This window comes from Condylura cristata, unplaced genomic scaffold, assembly GCF_000260355.1.
Source record: "Condylura cristata isolate star-nosed mole 26May11 unplaced genomic scaffold, ConCri1.0 scaffold00023, whole genome shotgun sequence".
NCBI lineage: Eukaryota > Metazoa > Chordata > Mammalia > Eulipotyphla > Talpidae > Condylura > Condylura cristata.
The window spans coordinates 1617881-1635475 of record NW_004567124.1 but is presented as its reverse complement, the minus strand read 5'-3'; the positions used below and the strand labels follow the sequence as shown (position 1 = coordinate 1635475).

At 33.6% G+C, this 17595-nt stretch overlaps 1 protein-coding gene across 2 annotated transcripts in view; it reads right to left on the bottom strand.

Moving 5' to 3' along the window:
• MYO9A (myosin IXA) overlaps positions 1 to 17595 on the bottom strand; it is a 196558-nt gene that overhangs the window by 100739 nt on the left and 78224 nt on the right. For both annotated transcript variants that reach the window (XM_004687622.2, XM_012728607.1), the window contains exons 13-15: positions 13701 to 13842; positions 9677 to 9872; positions 4112 to 4231 (exon numbers count right to left, since the gene is read on the bottom strand). In XM_004687622.2, the coding sequence (XP_004687679.1) occupies positions 4112 to 4231; positions 9677 to 9872; positions 13701 to 13842 (458 nt within the window). The remainder of the gene's footprint in view (positions 1 to 4111; positions 4232 to 9676; positions 9873 to 13700; positions 13843 to 17595) is intronic.

Below are 17595 nucleotides of genomic sequence, written 5' to 3'. Positions count from 1 at the left end.
ATACTTTAAATGTTCAACATTAATGTGAACATTATGTGATGCCTGAGGTCAGAGACATTAAGACAGGTACTGTCAGCCAGGTGAGAGTGGGAAAATGCCCTCCTTTGACAACTGCTAGTCTTTCATCTTGTTATGATGAACAAATCACATTCTCCATTGTCCTGAGAATGAATAGGAGGCCATGTATGGGTTCAAATTTAAGCGAGACATTTCTAATCCACACTCCTCCTTTCTCTTACCTTCAAACATCTTATTCCTTCTCCTTACCAGCTACACTAATCTTTGTGGAAGTGGGGCTGAAGTTCATGCTCTTTAGGATTTGATATTTCCCCCCTTCACTAATTTTTTTTTCCTGCCAGATCTCAGAAAGAGTCACTAAGGAGAGGTAGGAGCATCAGAAATAAAAATGAACAGTGACAGTACTTTTTGTATCTTAATCTTGAAGGTCACACAATATTATTTCTGCCCCATTCCATTTTAGAATTAAGTCACTAAGTATAGCACATGCCTTTTGAAGAGAAGAATATCAAAATGTGTAGACGCACATTGAATTACCACAACAGTGTCACAATTTTTACCTTAAATATTCATTTAACCCTTAAATGAAGTAAAGGAATGAAAATATGTATAATAATTTTTTATGCATATTTACTTTTTCTGGTTTCTATTCCTTCCAATAGTTATTGGAGCAGCAAACTAAAAACCCATATCCAGGGCCCTCCCTGGTGGCACAACAGGTTAGGATGCAGCACTGCAAGCTGGCTGCAGCCACTTCAGTGCGAGCTCAATCCCGCCCCAGAGGTGATCCACATGGCATGTCAGACCTCTGCTGACCTGCCTGCTATTCCCCAGAGCATACTTCATCAATCTGCCTGCTCTGCTCCCTACTATCTCTGGTGAATTCTCTCACACCCCGCATCTCTGGCCTATACCCCTGTACTGTATGCATAAGTAAATAAACCTTTAAAAAAATTAAAATCCATATCCAAATCAAACCCACTGCCTGTTTTTATATGGCCTGTAACAATGTTTTTTACATTTTTAAATGGGGAAAAAAAAATGGAAACATTTTGTGGAAAATTTTTGTGACATTAAAACTTTATGAAATTTAAATTTGTCTACATTAAAGTTTTATTGGAACATACCCGTGCTAATCAATTTAGGTATTATCTATGACTATGTTCATAACAGAACTTAATTGGTTCAACAGACCATATAACCACGAAATTTAAAATACTGTTAAGCCCCTCACTATACATCCAAGTTACCATAATGTGTCATTTACTTTAGTCTACAGAATTTCCATTATCTTGTAGGCCACATATTATAGTAACAACTTCCCTGATTTTCTTTATCTGAAAACATCTTTAGTTTCATTTTTAAAGGACACTGTTTAAATGATAACTGGACAGTGTGGATAATACATCAGAGTAGCTCACTGGATTTTACTATGTTTGTCAAAAGACTGCTCATTTTTATTCTAACATTATCTGGATCCAGACTAAAAATGTAAATTTTCCAAGAAAGTTGTTTTTGGATTTTACTTTTTTAATTGTGATTTGGGGTTATCTTTCAGCCTCCATAGTTTTTAATGGGAAGCCAGTTGTTAATCATACCATTATCCCTTGTATTTAAGGTATCACATTTTCTTTTATCTGCTTTCAAGATTTTTTTCTTTATCTTTAATATCTAAAAAGTTTGCCTATTATGTACCTAACTGTGGTTCTTATTTTTATTTATTGTGTTTGGAGGTCACTGATCTTTTTGGACCTTTAAGCTAGTGTTTTTAACCAAATATGGTTTTTTAGCCACCATTTCTTTAAATATTTCTCTCCTCTTTCTCCTTCTTTTCTCCTTAAGGGATTCCAAATAAGGCAAGAATATTTGGCTCACCCACCCCCAACCCAACACACAGAGGATCTATGAATAGGTACAAACGATGCTCAGTCAAAAAAGCAGCAAATTTTGCAAGTAACACTAAGTACAGTGTGTCTTTTATTAAAGGTCATATTCTATTTGGTTTCTACTGCTCTTCTGCCAAGGTTCTTAACAATCTTTCGTATACTGTGCAGTCAGCCAGGTATGGTGGGAAGAATTCATACTAAAAGTTTATGTGTTGGCGCTTTGGCTGTTCAGTAAACTTCATGATTATCCTCCTAAATTATCCTCCTAATTGTATTCCAAGCTGCTGTCAGTTCAAGAAAGTATGACTGTTCTATTTTGCTTTAATCTCTGGACCTATGAAGTTAGGGAGCATCTTTGCAAAAACTCTCATTCACAATTCTTTCTCACTGCTTTACTTAGAGTATAAACTCTCCGCTGGTTTCTGCTTCTTTTGGTCTTCTCCCAAGCTTCCAAATAGTTTATAATTTTAAAAAATATTTCTACGTTTAATATTGTTATCTGTGGGAGATTTCAATCCCCTCACAAATTCACCATTATCTAACGATGGGAAATTTCTGGTTTTTAAAAATAATGTCAAATTGGCCCTCCCTGGTGGTGCAGCGGGTTAAGGCACAGCATTAAGAAGCTAAAGCTACTTCGGCATGAGTTCAATTCCTGCCTGCCCCGGAGGTGACCACATGGCGTGGCAGACCTCTCCTGACCAGACCTCTCCTGGCAGACCTCTCCTGACCGCTGCTCCCCCCAGCAGTGTGCTTCATCGATCTGCCTGTTCTGCTCCCCACTCTGTCTCTGGTGAAGCCTCTCACCGCCCCTGAGCCTCTGGCTTGTACCCCAGTTCTGTATGCACAAATAAATCAATCTTTAAAAAAAAAAATAATGTCAAAATGAGAGTCATAAAAATCAACAAAGTGAATAAAACACTTGCAAATATTTAAAAGTTAAACAGAATTCATTTAAGCTCAGAAAAGAAAAAAAGATTTGAAGACTGTTTTAAATAATGTTCCATGGATTGAAAGATTTATGTAAGGAAGATGAATGTCTACACCATTCAAAAACAAAAGCATTACTTAAGACAATATTTAAGGATGTCTTTTTTAGATGAAATACTTACCATAGGTCTTTCTAAAACACTATTTTAAATAATTTTTTAATGCATAATGGCAAAAGTAGAAGAAATAAAGAATCTACCTTTGTTTTTGAAATTCTACATATGTTCTCCTTTTACTAACAATTGGGTACTAACCCCATAAAATTTTAACTGTGTAACTGTAATATTAGCAAATTTAATCTGTTAAAAGTTAAGCACATAATATAAGGAGTTTAAGTCTATTATATGCAAATAGCAGTCAGGCTTTCCATATTCTGAAAGACCCCTTTTTTCTCAAAATAGCAATAAGCAAATCCCTGTAATCTCACAATAAGAGAAGAACCCATTTTCATACAAAACAAGTATTGCAAACAGAAAAGCAGGAGATGGAGACCAAGGGCACTTTGACACCGATTTTACTTCAAAAATTAAAAAGTAGGAATAAAAATATCTATCATGATTCTGTCACTGTTGTTTAAGCCAAAATAATGTGTTGGCTTTGCTTTTTTCGAGACATAGGAATATTTGATGAGAGAAGTGTAATCAAATTAAGTGGGTTTACCAATGACACACAAAAGCAGTGTTGCTGATAAAGATCCACTAGAATTAGAAAGGGGCAGAGAAAACTGTTGGCAGTGTTTAACTTGATTGTGGTGATAATTTCACAGGTGCATTTACCAAACTGTATGTTTTGCATACAGTTTATATCAGGTCTCAAAAAAATTAAAAAAAAAAACAGAAAATAAGGAAGGAAAAAAGTATTATTCAGGTTTACAAATCAATCACCTGGCTACTTTACAGACAAAAATGTAAACCAATTTAGAATCTGTAACCAAGTGTAATTAACAACTCAAGGGTCATGGGCAAATCAGAGAATCATTGAATCATTCAAGTTAAAAGAACAGGTAAGAATATTTAATTAAATATTTAATTAAGAAGAAAGATGTTTTGGCTTTAAGTTTCAGTAGAAATATTCTGAGGCTATTTGTAGTCATGTAATAGAATGGAAGTCACAATGACTATGTAATTCAGCTCACACCATGGTGTAGAATGCTCCTGGGTTACCATTTCCAAGTGGATATGAGACAACACAGAGTTTACTAGGATTTACAGCCTTACTGTACTTCTCTTCCTTGCACCTCTGCAGAATCTCTAAGCTCCTCTGGTGGACTGGGTGTTGGAGAAAGCTAAAACTATCCATACTTTTCAAAATTGCACATGGCGCTGTATCATCATGTCCTTAGGAAGCAAAAGAAAAACAAAAAAAATGGAGAAAGAAAAAGACATTATATAAACCCAAACCAATAGAGAGACTCAAGAACAATGCTGCCAACTATCTGAAAAACATATGAGTATATCAAGTATCAGGAGTTAAATGTGAGTGATTCTTCTATAGAAAAAAGGAAGGTAGTACTTTTTAAGAATTCACAGTGCTCTTTTCTGTATTCATTGTTGTAAGTTAATACCATCCTAAAAACTTCTAATTTAAAATCCTTTCTAGAAAAACTCAAAATTTGTGTAATTTAGATTTCTTTCTTTAATGAACTGATTTTTAATAGGTCTGAAATATAATTAGCATGGTTGGCAACAATGCAAGGAACACTGACGAAACCCCAAAGAAACATACACCCAACATAATTTAAACAATTTCACAAATCTTGCAACTAACCATATTTGCAGGAATTCCAACAAGTTTATCAATGTTGAAAGATAAGGAAGAAAGCATGATAGATTAATATTATTGAAACAGTGAGCAACTGCAGAAGAGATCAGTACTGTAAATATTAGTAATAAATGGATTTAAGAGCAAATACAGGTTTGGCAAGTTTCAGGGGAGTAGAATATTATTTACTAAGAGAACAGATTCAGTGAGGACATCGAGTATAAATTTATATGGGTTTGAGTTGAAAAAGAATAGTTTAACAACAAATACAAGCAAATTAAGCAACACATAAGAATAAACTCCTGTTCCATTAGTGCATATGTACTGCACAGTTAGGAATACATGTACTATTTATTGCTAGTTCTCAAGGGAGATCGTTTTAAATAAACAGAGTAAGTGAAGTTTGCAAAAGCACCTTTTAGTCAACTTGTAAGGCACTGGATCTCTATAAGCAGAGAATATGCATCTACATTTTAGTTAAGGAAATGGAATCTTTTGATATCACAACAGCAGATAAAAATATACAAAGAAATAGCAGGCTTTAGTAAGATACATATTCACTTTTATCATAGACAGTACTAAAAGTTATCTAACACTATCTTACTCATTGAATATGAACTGTCCATAGTTGCAAATGTTTTCAAAAAGATACATCATTTTTTAGTCAAAAGCTACCTCAATAAACTATTCTCATTGCTAAAAATAACTCCCACTTTGATAGGATGCTTAAGGAAAGAATGCTTGGAAATCAGACCAGTCTATACTTAGTTTGTTGGTGGTTGTCAGTTTTGGTTATCTCTGCAATGACCAACCTTTGGACTTACTTGTTTTTCCATTACTTTCTATATTTCACTTATTTTTGGCTCTACTCTTGTGTCCTTCCTATACTTGTATTATCTTTGTAGTTTTTTTTTTTTTTTCTAGAATCATAGAGGAGGAACATGAGGTTATTGGCCTTTTCTCCTTCTTTTATAATAAAAGTATACAAAGCTATATATTTCTCTTTATGCATTGTTCTAACTATATTCCATAAGTTTTGGTATCTATTTTCTTCCATTCATCTCAAACTATTTTCCAGTTTCACTGGAATTCTGCTTTGACCCACTGGTAATTTAAAACTATGTTGTTTAATTTCCACCATATGTATTAAGAAAATTGTTGTTTTATTCTTTCAATCCTGTCTTCTTTTGTACTGAAAAGATGTTTTATTTATTGTCATTATTTTCTCTTTTAAAATCGGTTATTTCTTAATTGTAATTAAAATTTTAACTTGTAATATAGTCTGGATTAAAAACACCTTAATTTCAATAGTCTATAAACTACCAAATGTAAAAAAAAATTACACTACTTTTTATATTTAATAGCATAGTTGCCTATAATGGTACTCTTTAATATTTCATGTGCTTTAAAGTTACTGTCTGGTGTCTTTTCATTTCAGTCAAAAGAACTTTGGTAATTTTGGGGAGGAAGATCTGCTAGTAACATTTGCTCAGTATTTGTTTACCCAACAATTTTAATTTCACTATCATTCTTGAAGGATAGCATCACTATCCTTATCAGTCTTCACTTACAGCTTTGCATGTGCTAGTCACTGTGCTCCAGCCTCAGTGATTTCTTTAATCTTTACAACTGATACTTTACATGTAACAAATCATTTCCTTGCTGCTTTCAATACTCTCTATCTCTGAAACTATGATGTATCTAAATTTCAATTGCTTTGAACTCACTAACCTTACAATTTGTTGAGCTTTGTGCATAAATAGATCAATTTTTCATCAAATTAAAGGAGTGTTAGCCATTATTCCCTGGAATATTATTTCTGTCCCTTTCTCTCCTTTACTTCTAAATTCACAAAATTAATATGTTTAGAGCGTCCAACTTGTTTAGAACCTCTGTTCAATTCTTTTAATTCTTTCTCTTTCTTGAGCTGAATAATCTCATCTGGTCTGTCTTCATCTTCACTGATTCTGCCTTCTCAAATCTTTTAGGGATTTTTAAACAGCACTTTTCTTCCCAATTAAAAATTTACATACACAGTTGCTCTCTGATGAGACATTTTCTCTTACTTGCCTTTGGTTCTTCAATCCTTCAGATTTGAACATATTTAAGTAGCTTAAAGACTATTTAGTCACTTCAGTATCTGACTAGACAATTCTCTCATCTCTGGATAACTTTAGGTTCTGAGTAAGTGATTCCTTTTTTCCTTATACATCCATCAGTTAACATTTTGTTCCTTTGCAAGCCTCAATTTTGTATAGAACTTTAGACACAGAACTCTGGGAATCAAATTTTCCCTTCTCTCAGGGGTTGCTATGTCTTATAATTGCTATTTGTTTAGGAATTTTCAGAACTAATTTTGTAAAGTTTGTGACACAAACTTTGTCACATTACCACATAAATCTCTGCTCAATAAGTTAGCCTGGTGACAGCTAATGACTGAAGGCAGATATTTTTACATGCCTAACACCAATAAATCTCCCAATCTTTGTCAAGTGGGGTACACCTTCAATACACAGTAAGGTAGCTTGCATCTCTTGCCTTGCTCTCACTTCCTGCCTGCACAGAGCCTGAAGTTATCCAGAGGTGAAAGATCAAGATCTTCTGAGGTATTTCCTGAATGTTCACAGAGCCAGGGCATGAACAGAGTCCTACACATGTACATGGTTATCTAGAGTCCCACGAATATGCAGCTTAATGAAGAAAAAGAAATGTCAGATAATTTCTTGAGAAAATTCAGGACTTTCTGTTTGACCATCAGAGTGATTTATTAGTGACTAGCTAAAAGTACATTGAAATTTTTTGTAATGTACTCTCAACAAAAAGTTAAAATCTACTATATCTCTGAAGATTGTATCTTCTTTCTTCATTATAAGTAATATCTTTAACCTCTTACTCTCATTTAAGATTTGAACTTGGTTACCTTCTGTCTTCCATATTGTCTGGTTCTGCTTAAAATAATCACTAATTTATGTTATACTCTGATACATGCTCCTATTATTTACAATCACTGTAAAAGTTCTAAATCTATTTTAATTTCCTTTCACAGTTATTCTGAAGGTTTTCACCTTGTGATGTTATACTATTCTAACTTTATGGTATTCTTTTACCCTAAACCCATGACAATAGGTGATGAGTGGTGTGCAGGGAGCAAAACTGTTCCCTTATGTATAGTATACCTACTATATATTCGTTATATATAGTATGACTATTATATACTCTCTTCCTGGAGATATAGATATAGATAGATATAGATAATTTCAATACCATATGTATTGAAATGCTGTGATACAAAATTTGTAATACAAATACTTATTCCCTGTAACAAATATGTTCAGTCATTGCCTCAAAATGCAAATGAACTACAGTTTTTCTTCATCTTCATTAAAACAGTGAAATCTAAAAAATTTATCCAAGCAGAACCTTAGAAGTTGGTAATCCTCTAGTTCTCCACCTAGGTGGTAGGCCCATGGGTATTTTCATCTGTATTACTTCATTGAAAATATAATACTTTCAGAAATATTGTACTGAGAAATACTGACAAAACATATATTTTGTTTGCATATATCCTTGAATAAGAGACTTTATTAGATGGAAGGTCTAAACTAGTCAGAAAGATAAACTATCTAGAAATTATGGAAGTAGAGATGATACAGGTCAACTTTTTGATCTTCAATAACAATGTCTATCATTGTACAAATTGATAATACATTTACAACTGACATTCACAGATAATATTTTAAATGTTTACAGCAATGGGAGTAACTTTTACAGAGAAATATATATATATTAGCAACAAGAAAAGCATCTTAGTTGTTTCTATCTTAGCGAGCATACTTACAATATTCAAACTGATGAATCCATTGTAATAAATAAGAACACATCTTAAAAGGAAAAGCTTTTCCTTAAGATTTTATACAAAGATAATCTTTTAGAAATAACTTTGCAAAAGGTAAAAAAGCAAGTTTTAAGATATTCTTTTTACTTCCCAAAATACTGTAATACTCCTTGTCTACGAAAACTAGAGTTTACTACTTATTATAATCTGAAATACAGAAATTAAGTTCAATTAGCTTTGGCCTCTCATTTTAGAAATATAATCTCCCAAATATATTTAATCATTTGAAATATTAAAAACTAAACTTAAAGTTATACTACTAGTACACATGCTAAAATCTATAAAAGTAAATCTGGGAGTCCTGGAGCATAGGTGTATCCTATTATATCTTGAAGTATTTCTGGGCAGAAAAAAAAATTATTTTAAGCAGTTACCTACATATTAGAAAATCTTCACTATGCAGAATGGTCTATCTAAGGGTAGAGCTACAACAAATAACACTGTAGTTTTCAGAAAGTAACAAGTGTTTATAAAGATGACATCCCACACAATGTAAAATGGGATGTTTTATTATTTGAGAGGTATAGAGAAAACATGTCCAACTCTATTTGTAAATTTCCAAGTAAAATCCAAAGAACTGAAGAAAGAGTAAGAGACACAAAACTGACTTCATAAATAGATATTTCACATTTGTTAGCTAACTTTACTTTTATAATTTTAAAGGTGTACTGATAGTTCAAGAAAAATTTTAATAGCAACATAATTTGTAATACATGATAGGTTATCTCTACTATACTACATACCTCCACCCTAAATTTTCTGTTGCCTGACTTTCTGCCATATAGCAAAGACAATGGCATAAGTAGAAAACAGAGAAAGATATCAATATTAAATTCTATGTAGTTAAATGATTATCATTTCACATTTAAAAAAATATTACCATTGTCTCACTGAGTGCCTGCTAATACCAGATTATTCCCATCTGTGTCTATTAATAAAAATGTACTAACACACACATCATATATTCACTTAGTCATATAAAATTCACTCAATTCATTAGCTTTAAAACACGTTGAGGTATAAGAAAATAAAACAACAAAATTATTATGTCTTTGCTCCTTGTAGAAAAATAGAGGCAAAAAATTAAAAGATAGAGCATAGTAGAATATTAGTATCTATTGCTTACCAGTTTTTTTCTGAACATGTCTTTTCCCAGCTTCCCTGAAAGCAACCATGGCTCTGAAAAAAGCCCGGAGAACAGCCCATCGGAAAACAGCTACAGGGTCAATTCCAATCATGCTAGAGATAAACGCACTCTTGCTGCTTCTCAGAAGAGCTACAATGTCTGGACGCATGTGATCTGTATTTTTTTCCCGGAAATCCTATATTAAAAAATTATCATTGTTATTTTTGGAAATAACATGATAATAATGGGTAATGTGTTTCAACAGTTAAAAAAGGACAAGAGAAAAGATTTCTGTTCTAAGTAGATAAATAAACCAGAGAACTGTTATAAATTTTCATCTAACACTAAAACTATTAAAACTTTTTCTACAATTAAATAAGAATGAGGGCCCTCCCTGGTGCGCAATGAGTTAAGCACAGCTCCCTGAAGCTAACCATAGCTGCTTCAGCATGAGTTCGATCCCCAGCCAGAGAGGTGACCCACATGGTGTGGCAGACCTCTCCTGACCTGCCCCTGCTGCTCCCCTCAGCAGTGTACCTTGTCAGTCTGCCTGTTCTGCTCTCTACTCTGTCTCTGGTGAAGCCTCTCACCGCCCCTGCGCCTCTAGCCTGTACCCCAGTTCTGTATGCATAAATAAATCTTTTTAAAAAAAATAAGAATGAATAGCCATAATTCTACTGCAGCTTATTAAACACTGGCTGGGTATCACAAAACATGACAAAAGAAATGAGTAACAAAAAGGAGCCAGATATAAGAAAACATTCCAAGCAAAACAGAATAGCTGCTCTCTATTAGAGAAGAGAAAAGCAATAGGACTGGTGTATTCTGAACAATGGTTGAGAATAGGGAAATAGTACACAAATAATAATCGGAAGTTTGAATTTTAAGTGTAAATGAAAGTCATTGCAGAGTAATGACATGAGCTAACTGCTATTTTAGAAACAACAGTGGTTGCTAGTAAAGGAATACATACAAAGAATGGAAACTATTACAACAGTGCAGGTAAGAGATGACAATGACTTGGATCATGTCGGTTGTGAACAATGAATAGGGAAAATTGTTATTTGGGATTTGTTTTGAGTTAAGGGCAAGGAATTCCTTTGTAGACTGAGAATGATAACAGAATGAGGAAATTAGGTTAATGTCTATATTCAGGTTTGAGTAATAAAGTGAATAAAAGTACTTGTACTAATATGAAGAAAACTAGAAAAAGGCTTGGGGATAAAAAATCAGAATCAAGAGATATGTTTGCTAAATGAATGTGAGGTGATGGTGATAACGATAATATCAAGTAACATTTATTGAGAAGTTACACTATGTGGCACACTTGGAAGCATTTTACATATTTTGTTAAACTCACTTCATCCTCCAACAATCCCTTGAGGTTAAATATCATTTATTTATTTTAAAGATGAGGAAATTCAATCACAGAGCTTGGTACATTTGCATACAGACATCAAGTGGTAGATTGATATATGTGTCTGAGTATGTAATCACATAAGCTTTCTTTCAGTTCAAGTTTGCATGATATATCCTTTCTCTTCACGCTACCTGATGTTATAGATGAATAGCCACAGACCAAAAAGTTTATGTTGTATGAATTTATTACCAATATTTAATAGCAAGTGAAACTAAGGCTAAAAATCAAGATAGAAGTTACCTTTAGATGGGGAAGAATAAACTGAGAAGGGGCATGAAAGAAATCTGCATACTTGAGATTATGCACTTCAAGCACCATAGTCTATGATTTTATAGATCAAGATCTTTTGCTTTAAACTATATTCTTTCAAAAAATTATTGACATATAAGTAATATTTAACATTGCACTTAAGGCTTACAATATGTTGATTTGATACATTTATATACATCAATGTAATTATCATCTTAGCATTAGCTAACACCTCCATCAGTATTTTAAACATTTATTTTGTAGAAGAACAGGGGTGCAGGCGAGAGGTATAAAGAATGAGAGGACTTACCAGACACAGAGTGGGAAAGAGGACAGATAGATTTACTGAAATACACTGAAGGAAGCATCAGGAGAGAGAGGTGAAGTCTGCTATGCTATATGTGAGCTCCCTGGCTGGGAATTGAATTCAGGTCTCAGTGGTGATAGCGGTGTGACTTAACCCCAAAGTTTCCAGGGAGGCCCTCCATCACTATTTTAATAATTTCTCTTTGATAATGGGAACATTGAAGATCTAGTCTCTTAACAGACTGTATTATATTTATAGGATTTGTTTGCTAAAATCACAATGTCTTGTATTATAGTTCCAGAATTTACTCATTTTCCAAATGCAAGCTTGCATCCTTTGTCCAACATCTCCTTTGTCCCCTCACTCCTCAGTACTGGTAACCACCATTCTATTCTCGGTTATTCTTAATGTTTTTGCTAAAATGTGCTCCTTCCTTCCAGGGAAAAGCACATCAAATTTATCCATCAGCTCCAGTCAAAAGTTACTTACCTTATTGGATCCATCAACAAGATCTTACTGATTGTACCTACAAAATCTATACCAGTCATTGTAAATGTCCTTCATTTCTAATGTCACCTCTATGGTTAGGATTACTTTAACATGTCACCCCTCAAATATTTTTAAAAGTGACCTAATTGATCTCCTCGCTTCTATTCTTACCCTGTTATTCCTTCTCCTCAAAGTAATCAAAGCAATCCTTCAAAAATACAAAGCTTAAATACACTTTATGGCTTCCAGTAACAACCTTCAATAAAAACCAAATTTCTTTAATTTGGTCTAGAGCCCTGAAGTATTAACTTCTTGACCACTGTCTCAATTCATTTCATGCTATCTCTCTTACTCACTACAAACTAGTAATACTGGTCTACAATTATTTCAACATATTAAGCTCTTTCCAATTTGATGGCCTAGAATTATTTCAGGTCAGTTCTCAAAATTTAAGTTTCTCAGAGAAATGTTCATGGATCTATAAATTCAAAATCTACTATCTTACAACTTTCTGTCACAGAACATATTTATTACATATAGCACATAGGCAATTTACTACATATACAAGCATATTTGTATATATATATATACATATATATATAGATATACACACACACATATGTATATAAGTAAATAGAAAGCCAGGATCATAATTCCAAATATCAAGCATAATCTCTCACATATACTATGCTAATAAATGCTTCCTGAATAAGTGTATTTATAAATGTATGAGTGAAGGAGCAAACAAATTAACTCTTGATGAGTATAAAATATAATGTTATTCTGCTCTTCATATCATCATAACTTTGCCCAGGAATCTTTTTTAAGTGGCAGGCTCACTTATATGTGGAATATATGTGAAAAATAAGAATGACAAAACTAAATTAAAACAAAACCTAAAAACTAAGCCAACTAGAGAAGGATGAGAATAAGGATGGGAAAAAGAGAGAGAGGGAGCCCAATGTAATTATGTGTGTTTGATCATGGGTGGGGAGTAAAATAAATGTGAAATAAATGAAATCTATTCCCTTGAATCACATACAGTGTTGTAAACAAATGTTACCACAATAAAGAATGTAAATAAAACTTAAAAAAGTAATGGGCTTATTTATGGAAAACAAGAAATGGAGAAAAATACTAAGGTTCTTTCCTACAGCGTTAAGAGTTGCAATACATTCATTAGGAGTGTAACCTCACAAATTCCTAATGGTTCATGAAAGCATTTAGATCTGCTGGAACTCATGTATATAAAGATCATATAAATTCAACAAAATAGATGAATTATTAGTGGGTTTGAATTGCTACTGATGATATCAATTCCTATAGATCTAAACATACTATTAGAATAGATAGTCAATGTCAGGTTTATATACAGGAGGAAACCAACAAAAACATCACCTAGGATTGCAATATACCAAAAGGTAGTCTTAATTTTAATAGTGTCTTTATAACTGTTACAGATCAAGAGTCTTTGAAACTACAAAAAAGGTAGTATAGCAAGGATAATAGTATAATTAAGAATACACTCTGCCCTGAAGACACAATGAGAAATTACTGACCTTTACCCCATATTTTACTTTTCCAGCATAATGCTTTATGATGAAAGCTGGCTCCATCACAGCTGGAAATTCAATGTAAGAATTATCTTCATGTTGATGTTTAAATTTGTCTAGCAATGTTTGATTTGTAGCTTGAGGAAAGCTGAATTAAAAAGGAAAAACACCAAAGAAAGATGTATGTTAATAGTCTTTTTTAAAAAGTTATCAACCTATTTAGCAATTTACAAAGAATTTTTACTTATATTACCTAATCCAATTCCCATAAACTAAAAAGTGAGCATAAGAATTCTCCAATTTTAGAGATGATATACCCAAACCCAAACTTTTCAAGTAGCAGAACTGAGAAATTCAGTTGGGTCTTTAGATATTTAGTGTAAGCCACATTTTGCTCTGCTGTAAAACCCAGAGTTGGATCTGGCCCCACACAACTAAAGCTCAAACTGCGCCCCCTGTTGTCTGGACACTGCCTAAGCCAGAAGGAATGATGCCTGTACATATGCATTGGTCTGATCTCTACCCTAATACTGAGTGAGGTGACTACTGGTAAGAAGTGGAATTTAGCAGCCATTTTGGGAGTCTTTACTAGAGAATGACAGATGTGGGCTCATTCTCTTTTTAGTAGGGGCTGCCAGCCAGCTTTATGATGCGCCTTCATCATGGAGGAAGAGCTTCACAGTGGTAAAGGTTAGAATAAATCACTTTTGTTTTTTTTCTGCGCCAAAGGCCTTGTTATTTATGTGTGTGGCTCCACTGGCTGTATCCATAGCCCAATGAGAGGTTCTGATCCTGTCACAGTTTTTAGATCCTTTGCCCAGTAACAACAGGATAATAAAAATTAGACTTGGGGGGGGGGGGACAATTCCAAAAAAGGAATTATTTCTCAATTTGGATAGGGCCTATAAATCCATACTCATTCTTTGCTTTCCTTTTTCTTCGTGTATAAGTATATAATTTTCTTACCTATACAGTTACTACATTTTAAGAACTATTATTTCAAATTGCATAAATGGGCTTGCACACATTGGTAAGCATTTCATAACCAGGAAACATTCAAGTAATATCTATTAAGAAGTATTTCCATGATAGCAAATGCAGGAATAGAAGAATTCAGAAGAGAGTAACATCACTAGTGGATGGAAATCATGGAAAGGTTCACAGCAAATACATAAAGTAATTATGAGCTAGATATTAAAGGCTGGGATGGAGATTCAAGTAGAGGGGAAAAAAATCACTAACAAAAAAAAAAAAAAGGAAAGAACACGTATCTTTCAAAGTATCATTTGAAGTAAAGTGATATGAAATTATAGAAGTTCTAAGAGCCAGGTCTAATTCCATAATTTTTTTAAAAAAAGCATTAATCACAAAGTATATGTTGGACCTTAAGGTACTCACTTTACGGATTAGGAAACCAATTCTTAATGAAGTTCAGCTAGTTTGCCCAGGGTTACACTTAGAAATGGTTATCTTAACTATAACTAAGGTCATCTCTTTCCTGATTATCACAGTGCTAGTAGAATTAAATAATACTTAAAAAAAAATCAAATGCTAGTATCCTATAGAAATGACAAAAATGTTATTAACCTACTTATGTTTTTAATACTACAATTTCACTAGTCACTCCAGTCTGCTTTTGCTTTCAAATACTACTCCTTCCTCAAAATAATCTCTACCATTAAAGCTCTTCTGCTTTCTAGAACTCTAAAGTCATTCTAGGCTGGATTACAGCTGACTCTCAAAAAATGTGGTGCTTAGGAATGCAAACATATATCCCTACCCACAACCCCAGCAACTGTACCATTCAAACAGCTGTTAAAAAGTCATACATAACTTTTGAGTCCCAAAAAAGGTAAGCTGAGCCACCCCTTGGTATCTGCAGGGAATTGGTTTCATCCCTTTCTGCCAATGTTCAGGCAAGAAAAGTGAACTTATCAAGGATATCAAGAGATTTTCCAATGATAGTTGGGTATAACCCTGAACTTCTGACTCTACAGATGGAGTATTACAGGAGATAAAACTTCAAATCACAAGCTTATTAGTTAGAAGTACCTGGAGGGTTTGAATCTCAAGTCCATTATTTACTACCTATATGATCTTTTTCTTGAATTGTTTAAACATTCTTGTTGTGGACCCTCCCTGGTGGTGCAACGGGTAAAGATGCAGCACTGCAAGCTAGCTGCAGCCACTTCAGTGTGGGTTCCATACCCAGCCAAGGAGGTTATCCACATGGCGCGGCAGACCTCTCCTGAACTGCACGCTACTCCCCTCAGCAATGCGCTTCCTCTATCTGCCTGTTCTGCTCCCCACTCTGTTTCTGGAGAATCCTCTCACGGCCCCTGCACCTCTGGCTTGTACCCCATTTCTGTATGCATAAGTAAATAAAAACCTTTAAAAAAATTCTTTTTGTTACCATATTATAATTCTAACAAAAAGAACAGTTGCATTTCAGTATCAACCACCTGTTTCTTAACATTAAATACTGAAATCACCTAGTAAGTTTTCCAAAATAAAACACAGTATTAATAACCATTAACCTTAAAATTCTCTTTTAAGAGATAATGTGTGTTTCAGAACATAAAAAGCAATACAAAACACTTTTACAAAATATTGGACAAAAGTAAGTTAATTTTTTGTGTTAACTGCCTTTTAATTCATTTAAAAATAGTGGAAATAATCTAAGAATAAGAGTCAGTAGATATAACTGCAAAAGTATTCTTTTCAATATAGTTCACACAATATCAGATTACATTTCTAATAATTTTGTGTTTATGATATATATTAGGGTGACATATAACTTATATACAAATGAGGTTATTGTGAGAATAAAGGTGATTCCATTAATTACTGGACAATAAAAATATTAGATATCCAATGCAAACTTGATAAATGTTACCCTACTTATAAAAGTAAATCACCAATATTTTCTGTCCTAGTTTAGTGGTTATAATAGTAAGCTAGAAATGGGTGATCCAACTTCTAAATATTTTACTAGCATCACAGAAAACCTACATATGCTCCCCATCACTTAGATTTCTCCAATTCTAGACTTACCATCACTAGGATAATTTAACTATGTTATATATATATATATGTACATACATATATATATATACACACACACATACATATATATACACATATAAGTAATACATATACATACATATATACATACATATGTATGTATATATGTGTGTGTGTGTATACATACATAAATGGTTTATTTATTTATGCATACAGAACTGGGGTATTGGCCAGAGGTGCGGAGGCATTGAGAGGCTTCACCCTAGACTGAGTGGGGAGTAGAACAGCCAGATCTATGAAATACACTGCTTAGGGGAGCAGGGTGGGTCAGGAGAGGTCTACCGCGCCATGTGGATCACCTCCAGGGCGGGGATCGAACTCATGCTGAAGGGGCTTTAGCTTCTCAGTGTTGTGCTTTAACCTGCTGCGCCACCAGGAGGGCGCTAACTGTAAATAATATTTTAAAGAGCACTGAAAGCAACCTGAAGAATGTCATGTGAAATTTTACTTCTGAAGCTTCTATTTAAGTTTGATAATACTGAACAGTATTAACAAGGGATGGGAAATAAGAGGTATATGTTGAAACTTCACCACCTGTACAGTTGTGTAGACCTCACTAATATATCATGCTGTTTTTTTCTTGCTAACTGTAAAACATACAAACATATCTCACATGAAAAACTTAAGAAGAAACAAACACAAAACAACCACAAAGATAAATATGCCATGAAATTAACATCAAAGTGACTCTGTGGAAGAAATCTGGAAAACTCAAGGAAAAAGTGAATTTAATAGTCTCTCCAATCTTTCTAGAAGTAAACAAATCTTTCTAGAAGTAAACAAATGTACAAAAGAAAGAACGAAAAGAACGAAAGAA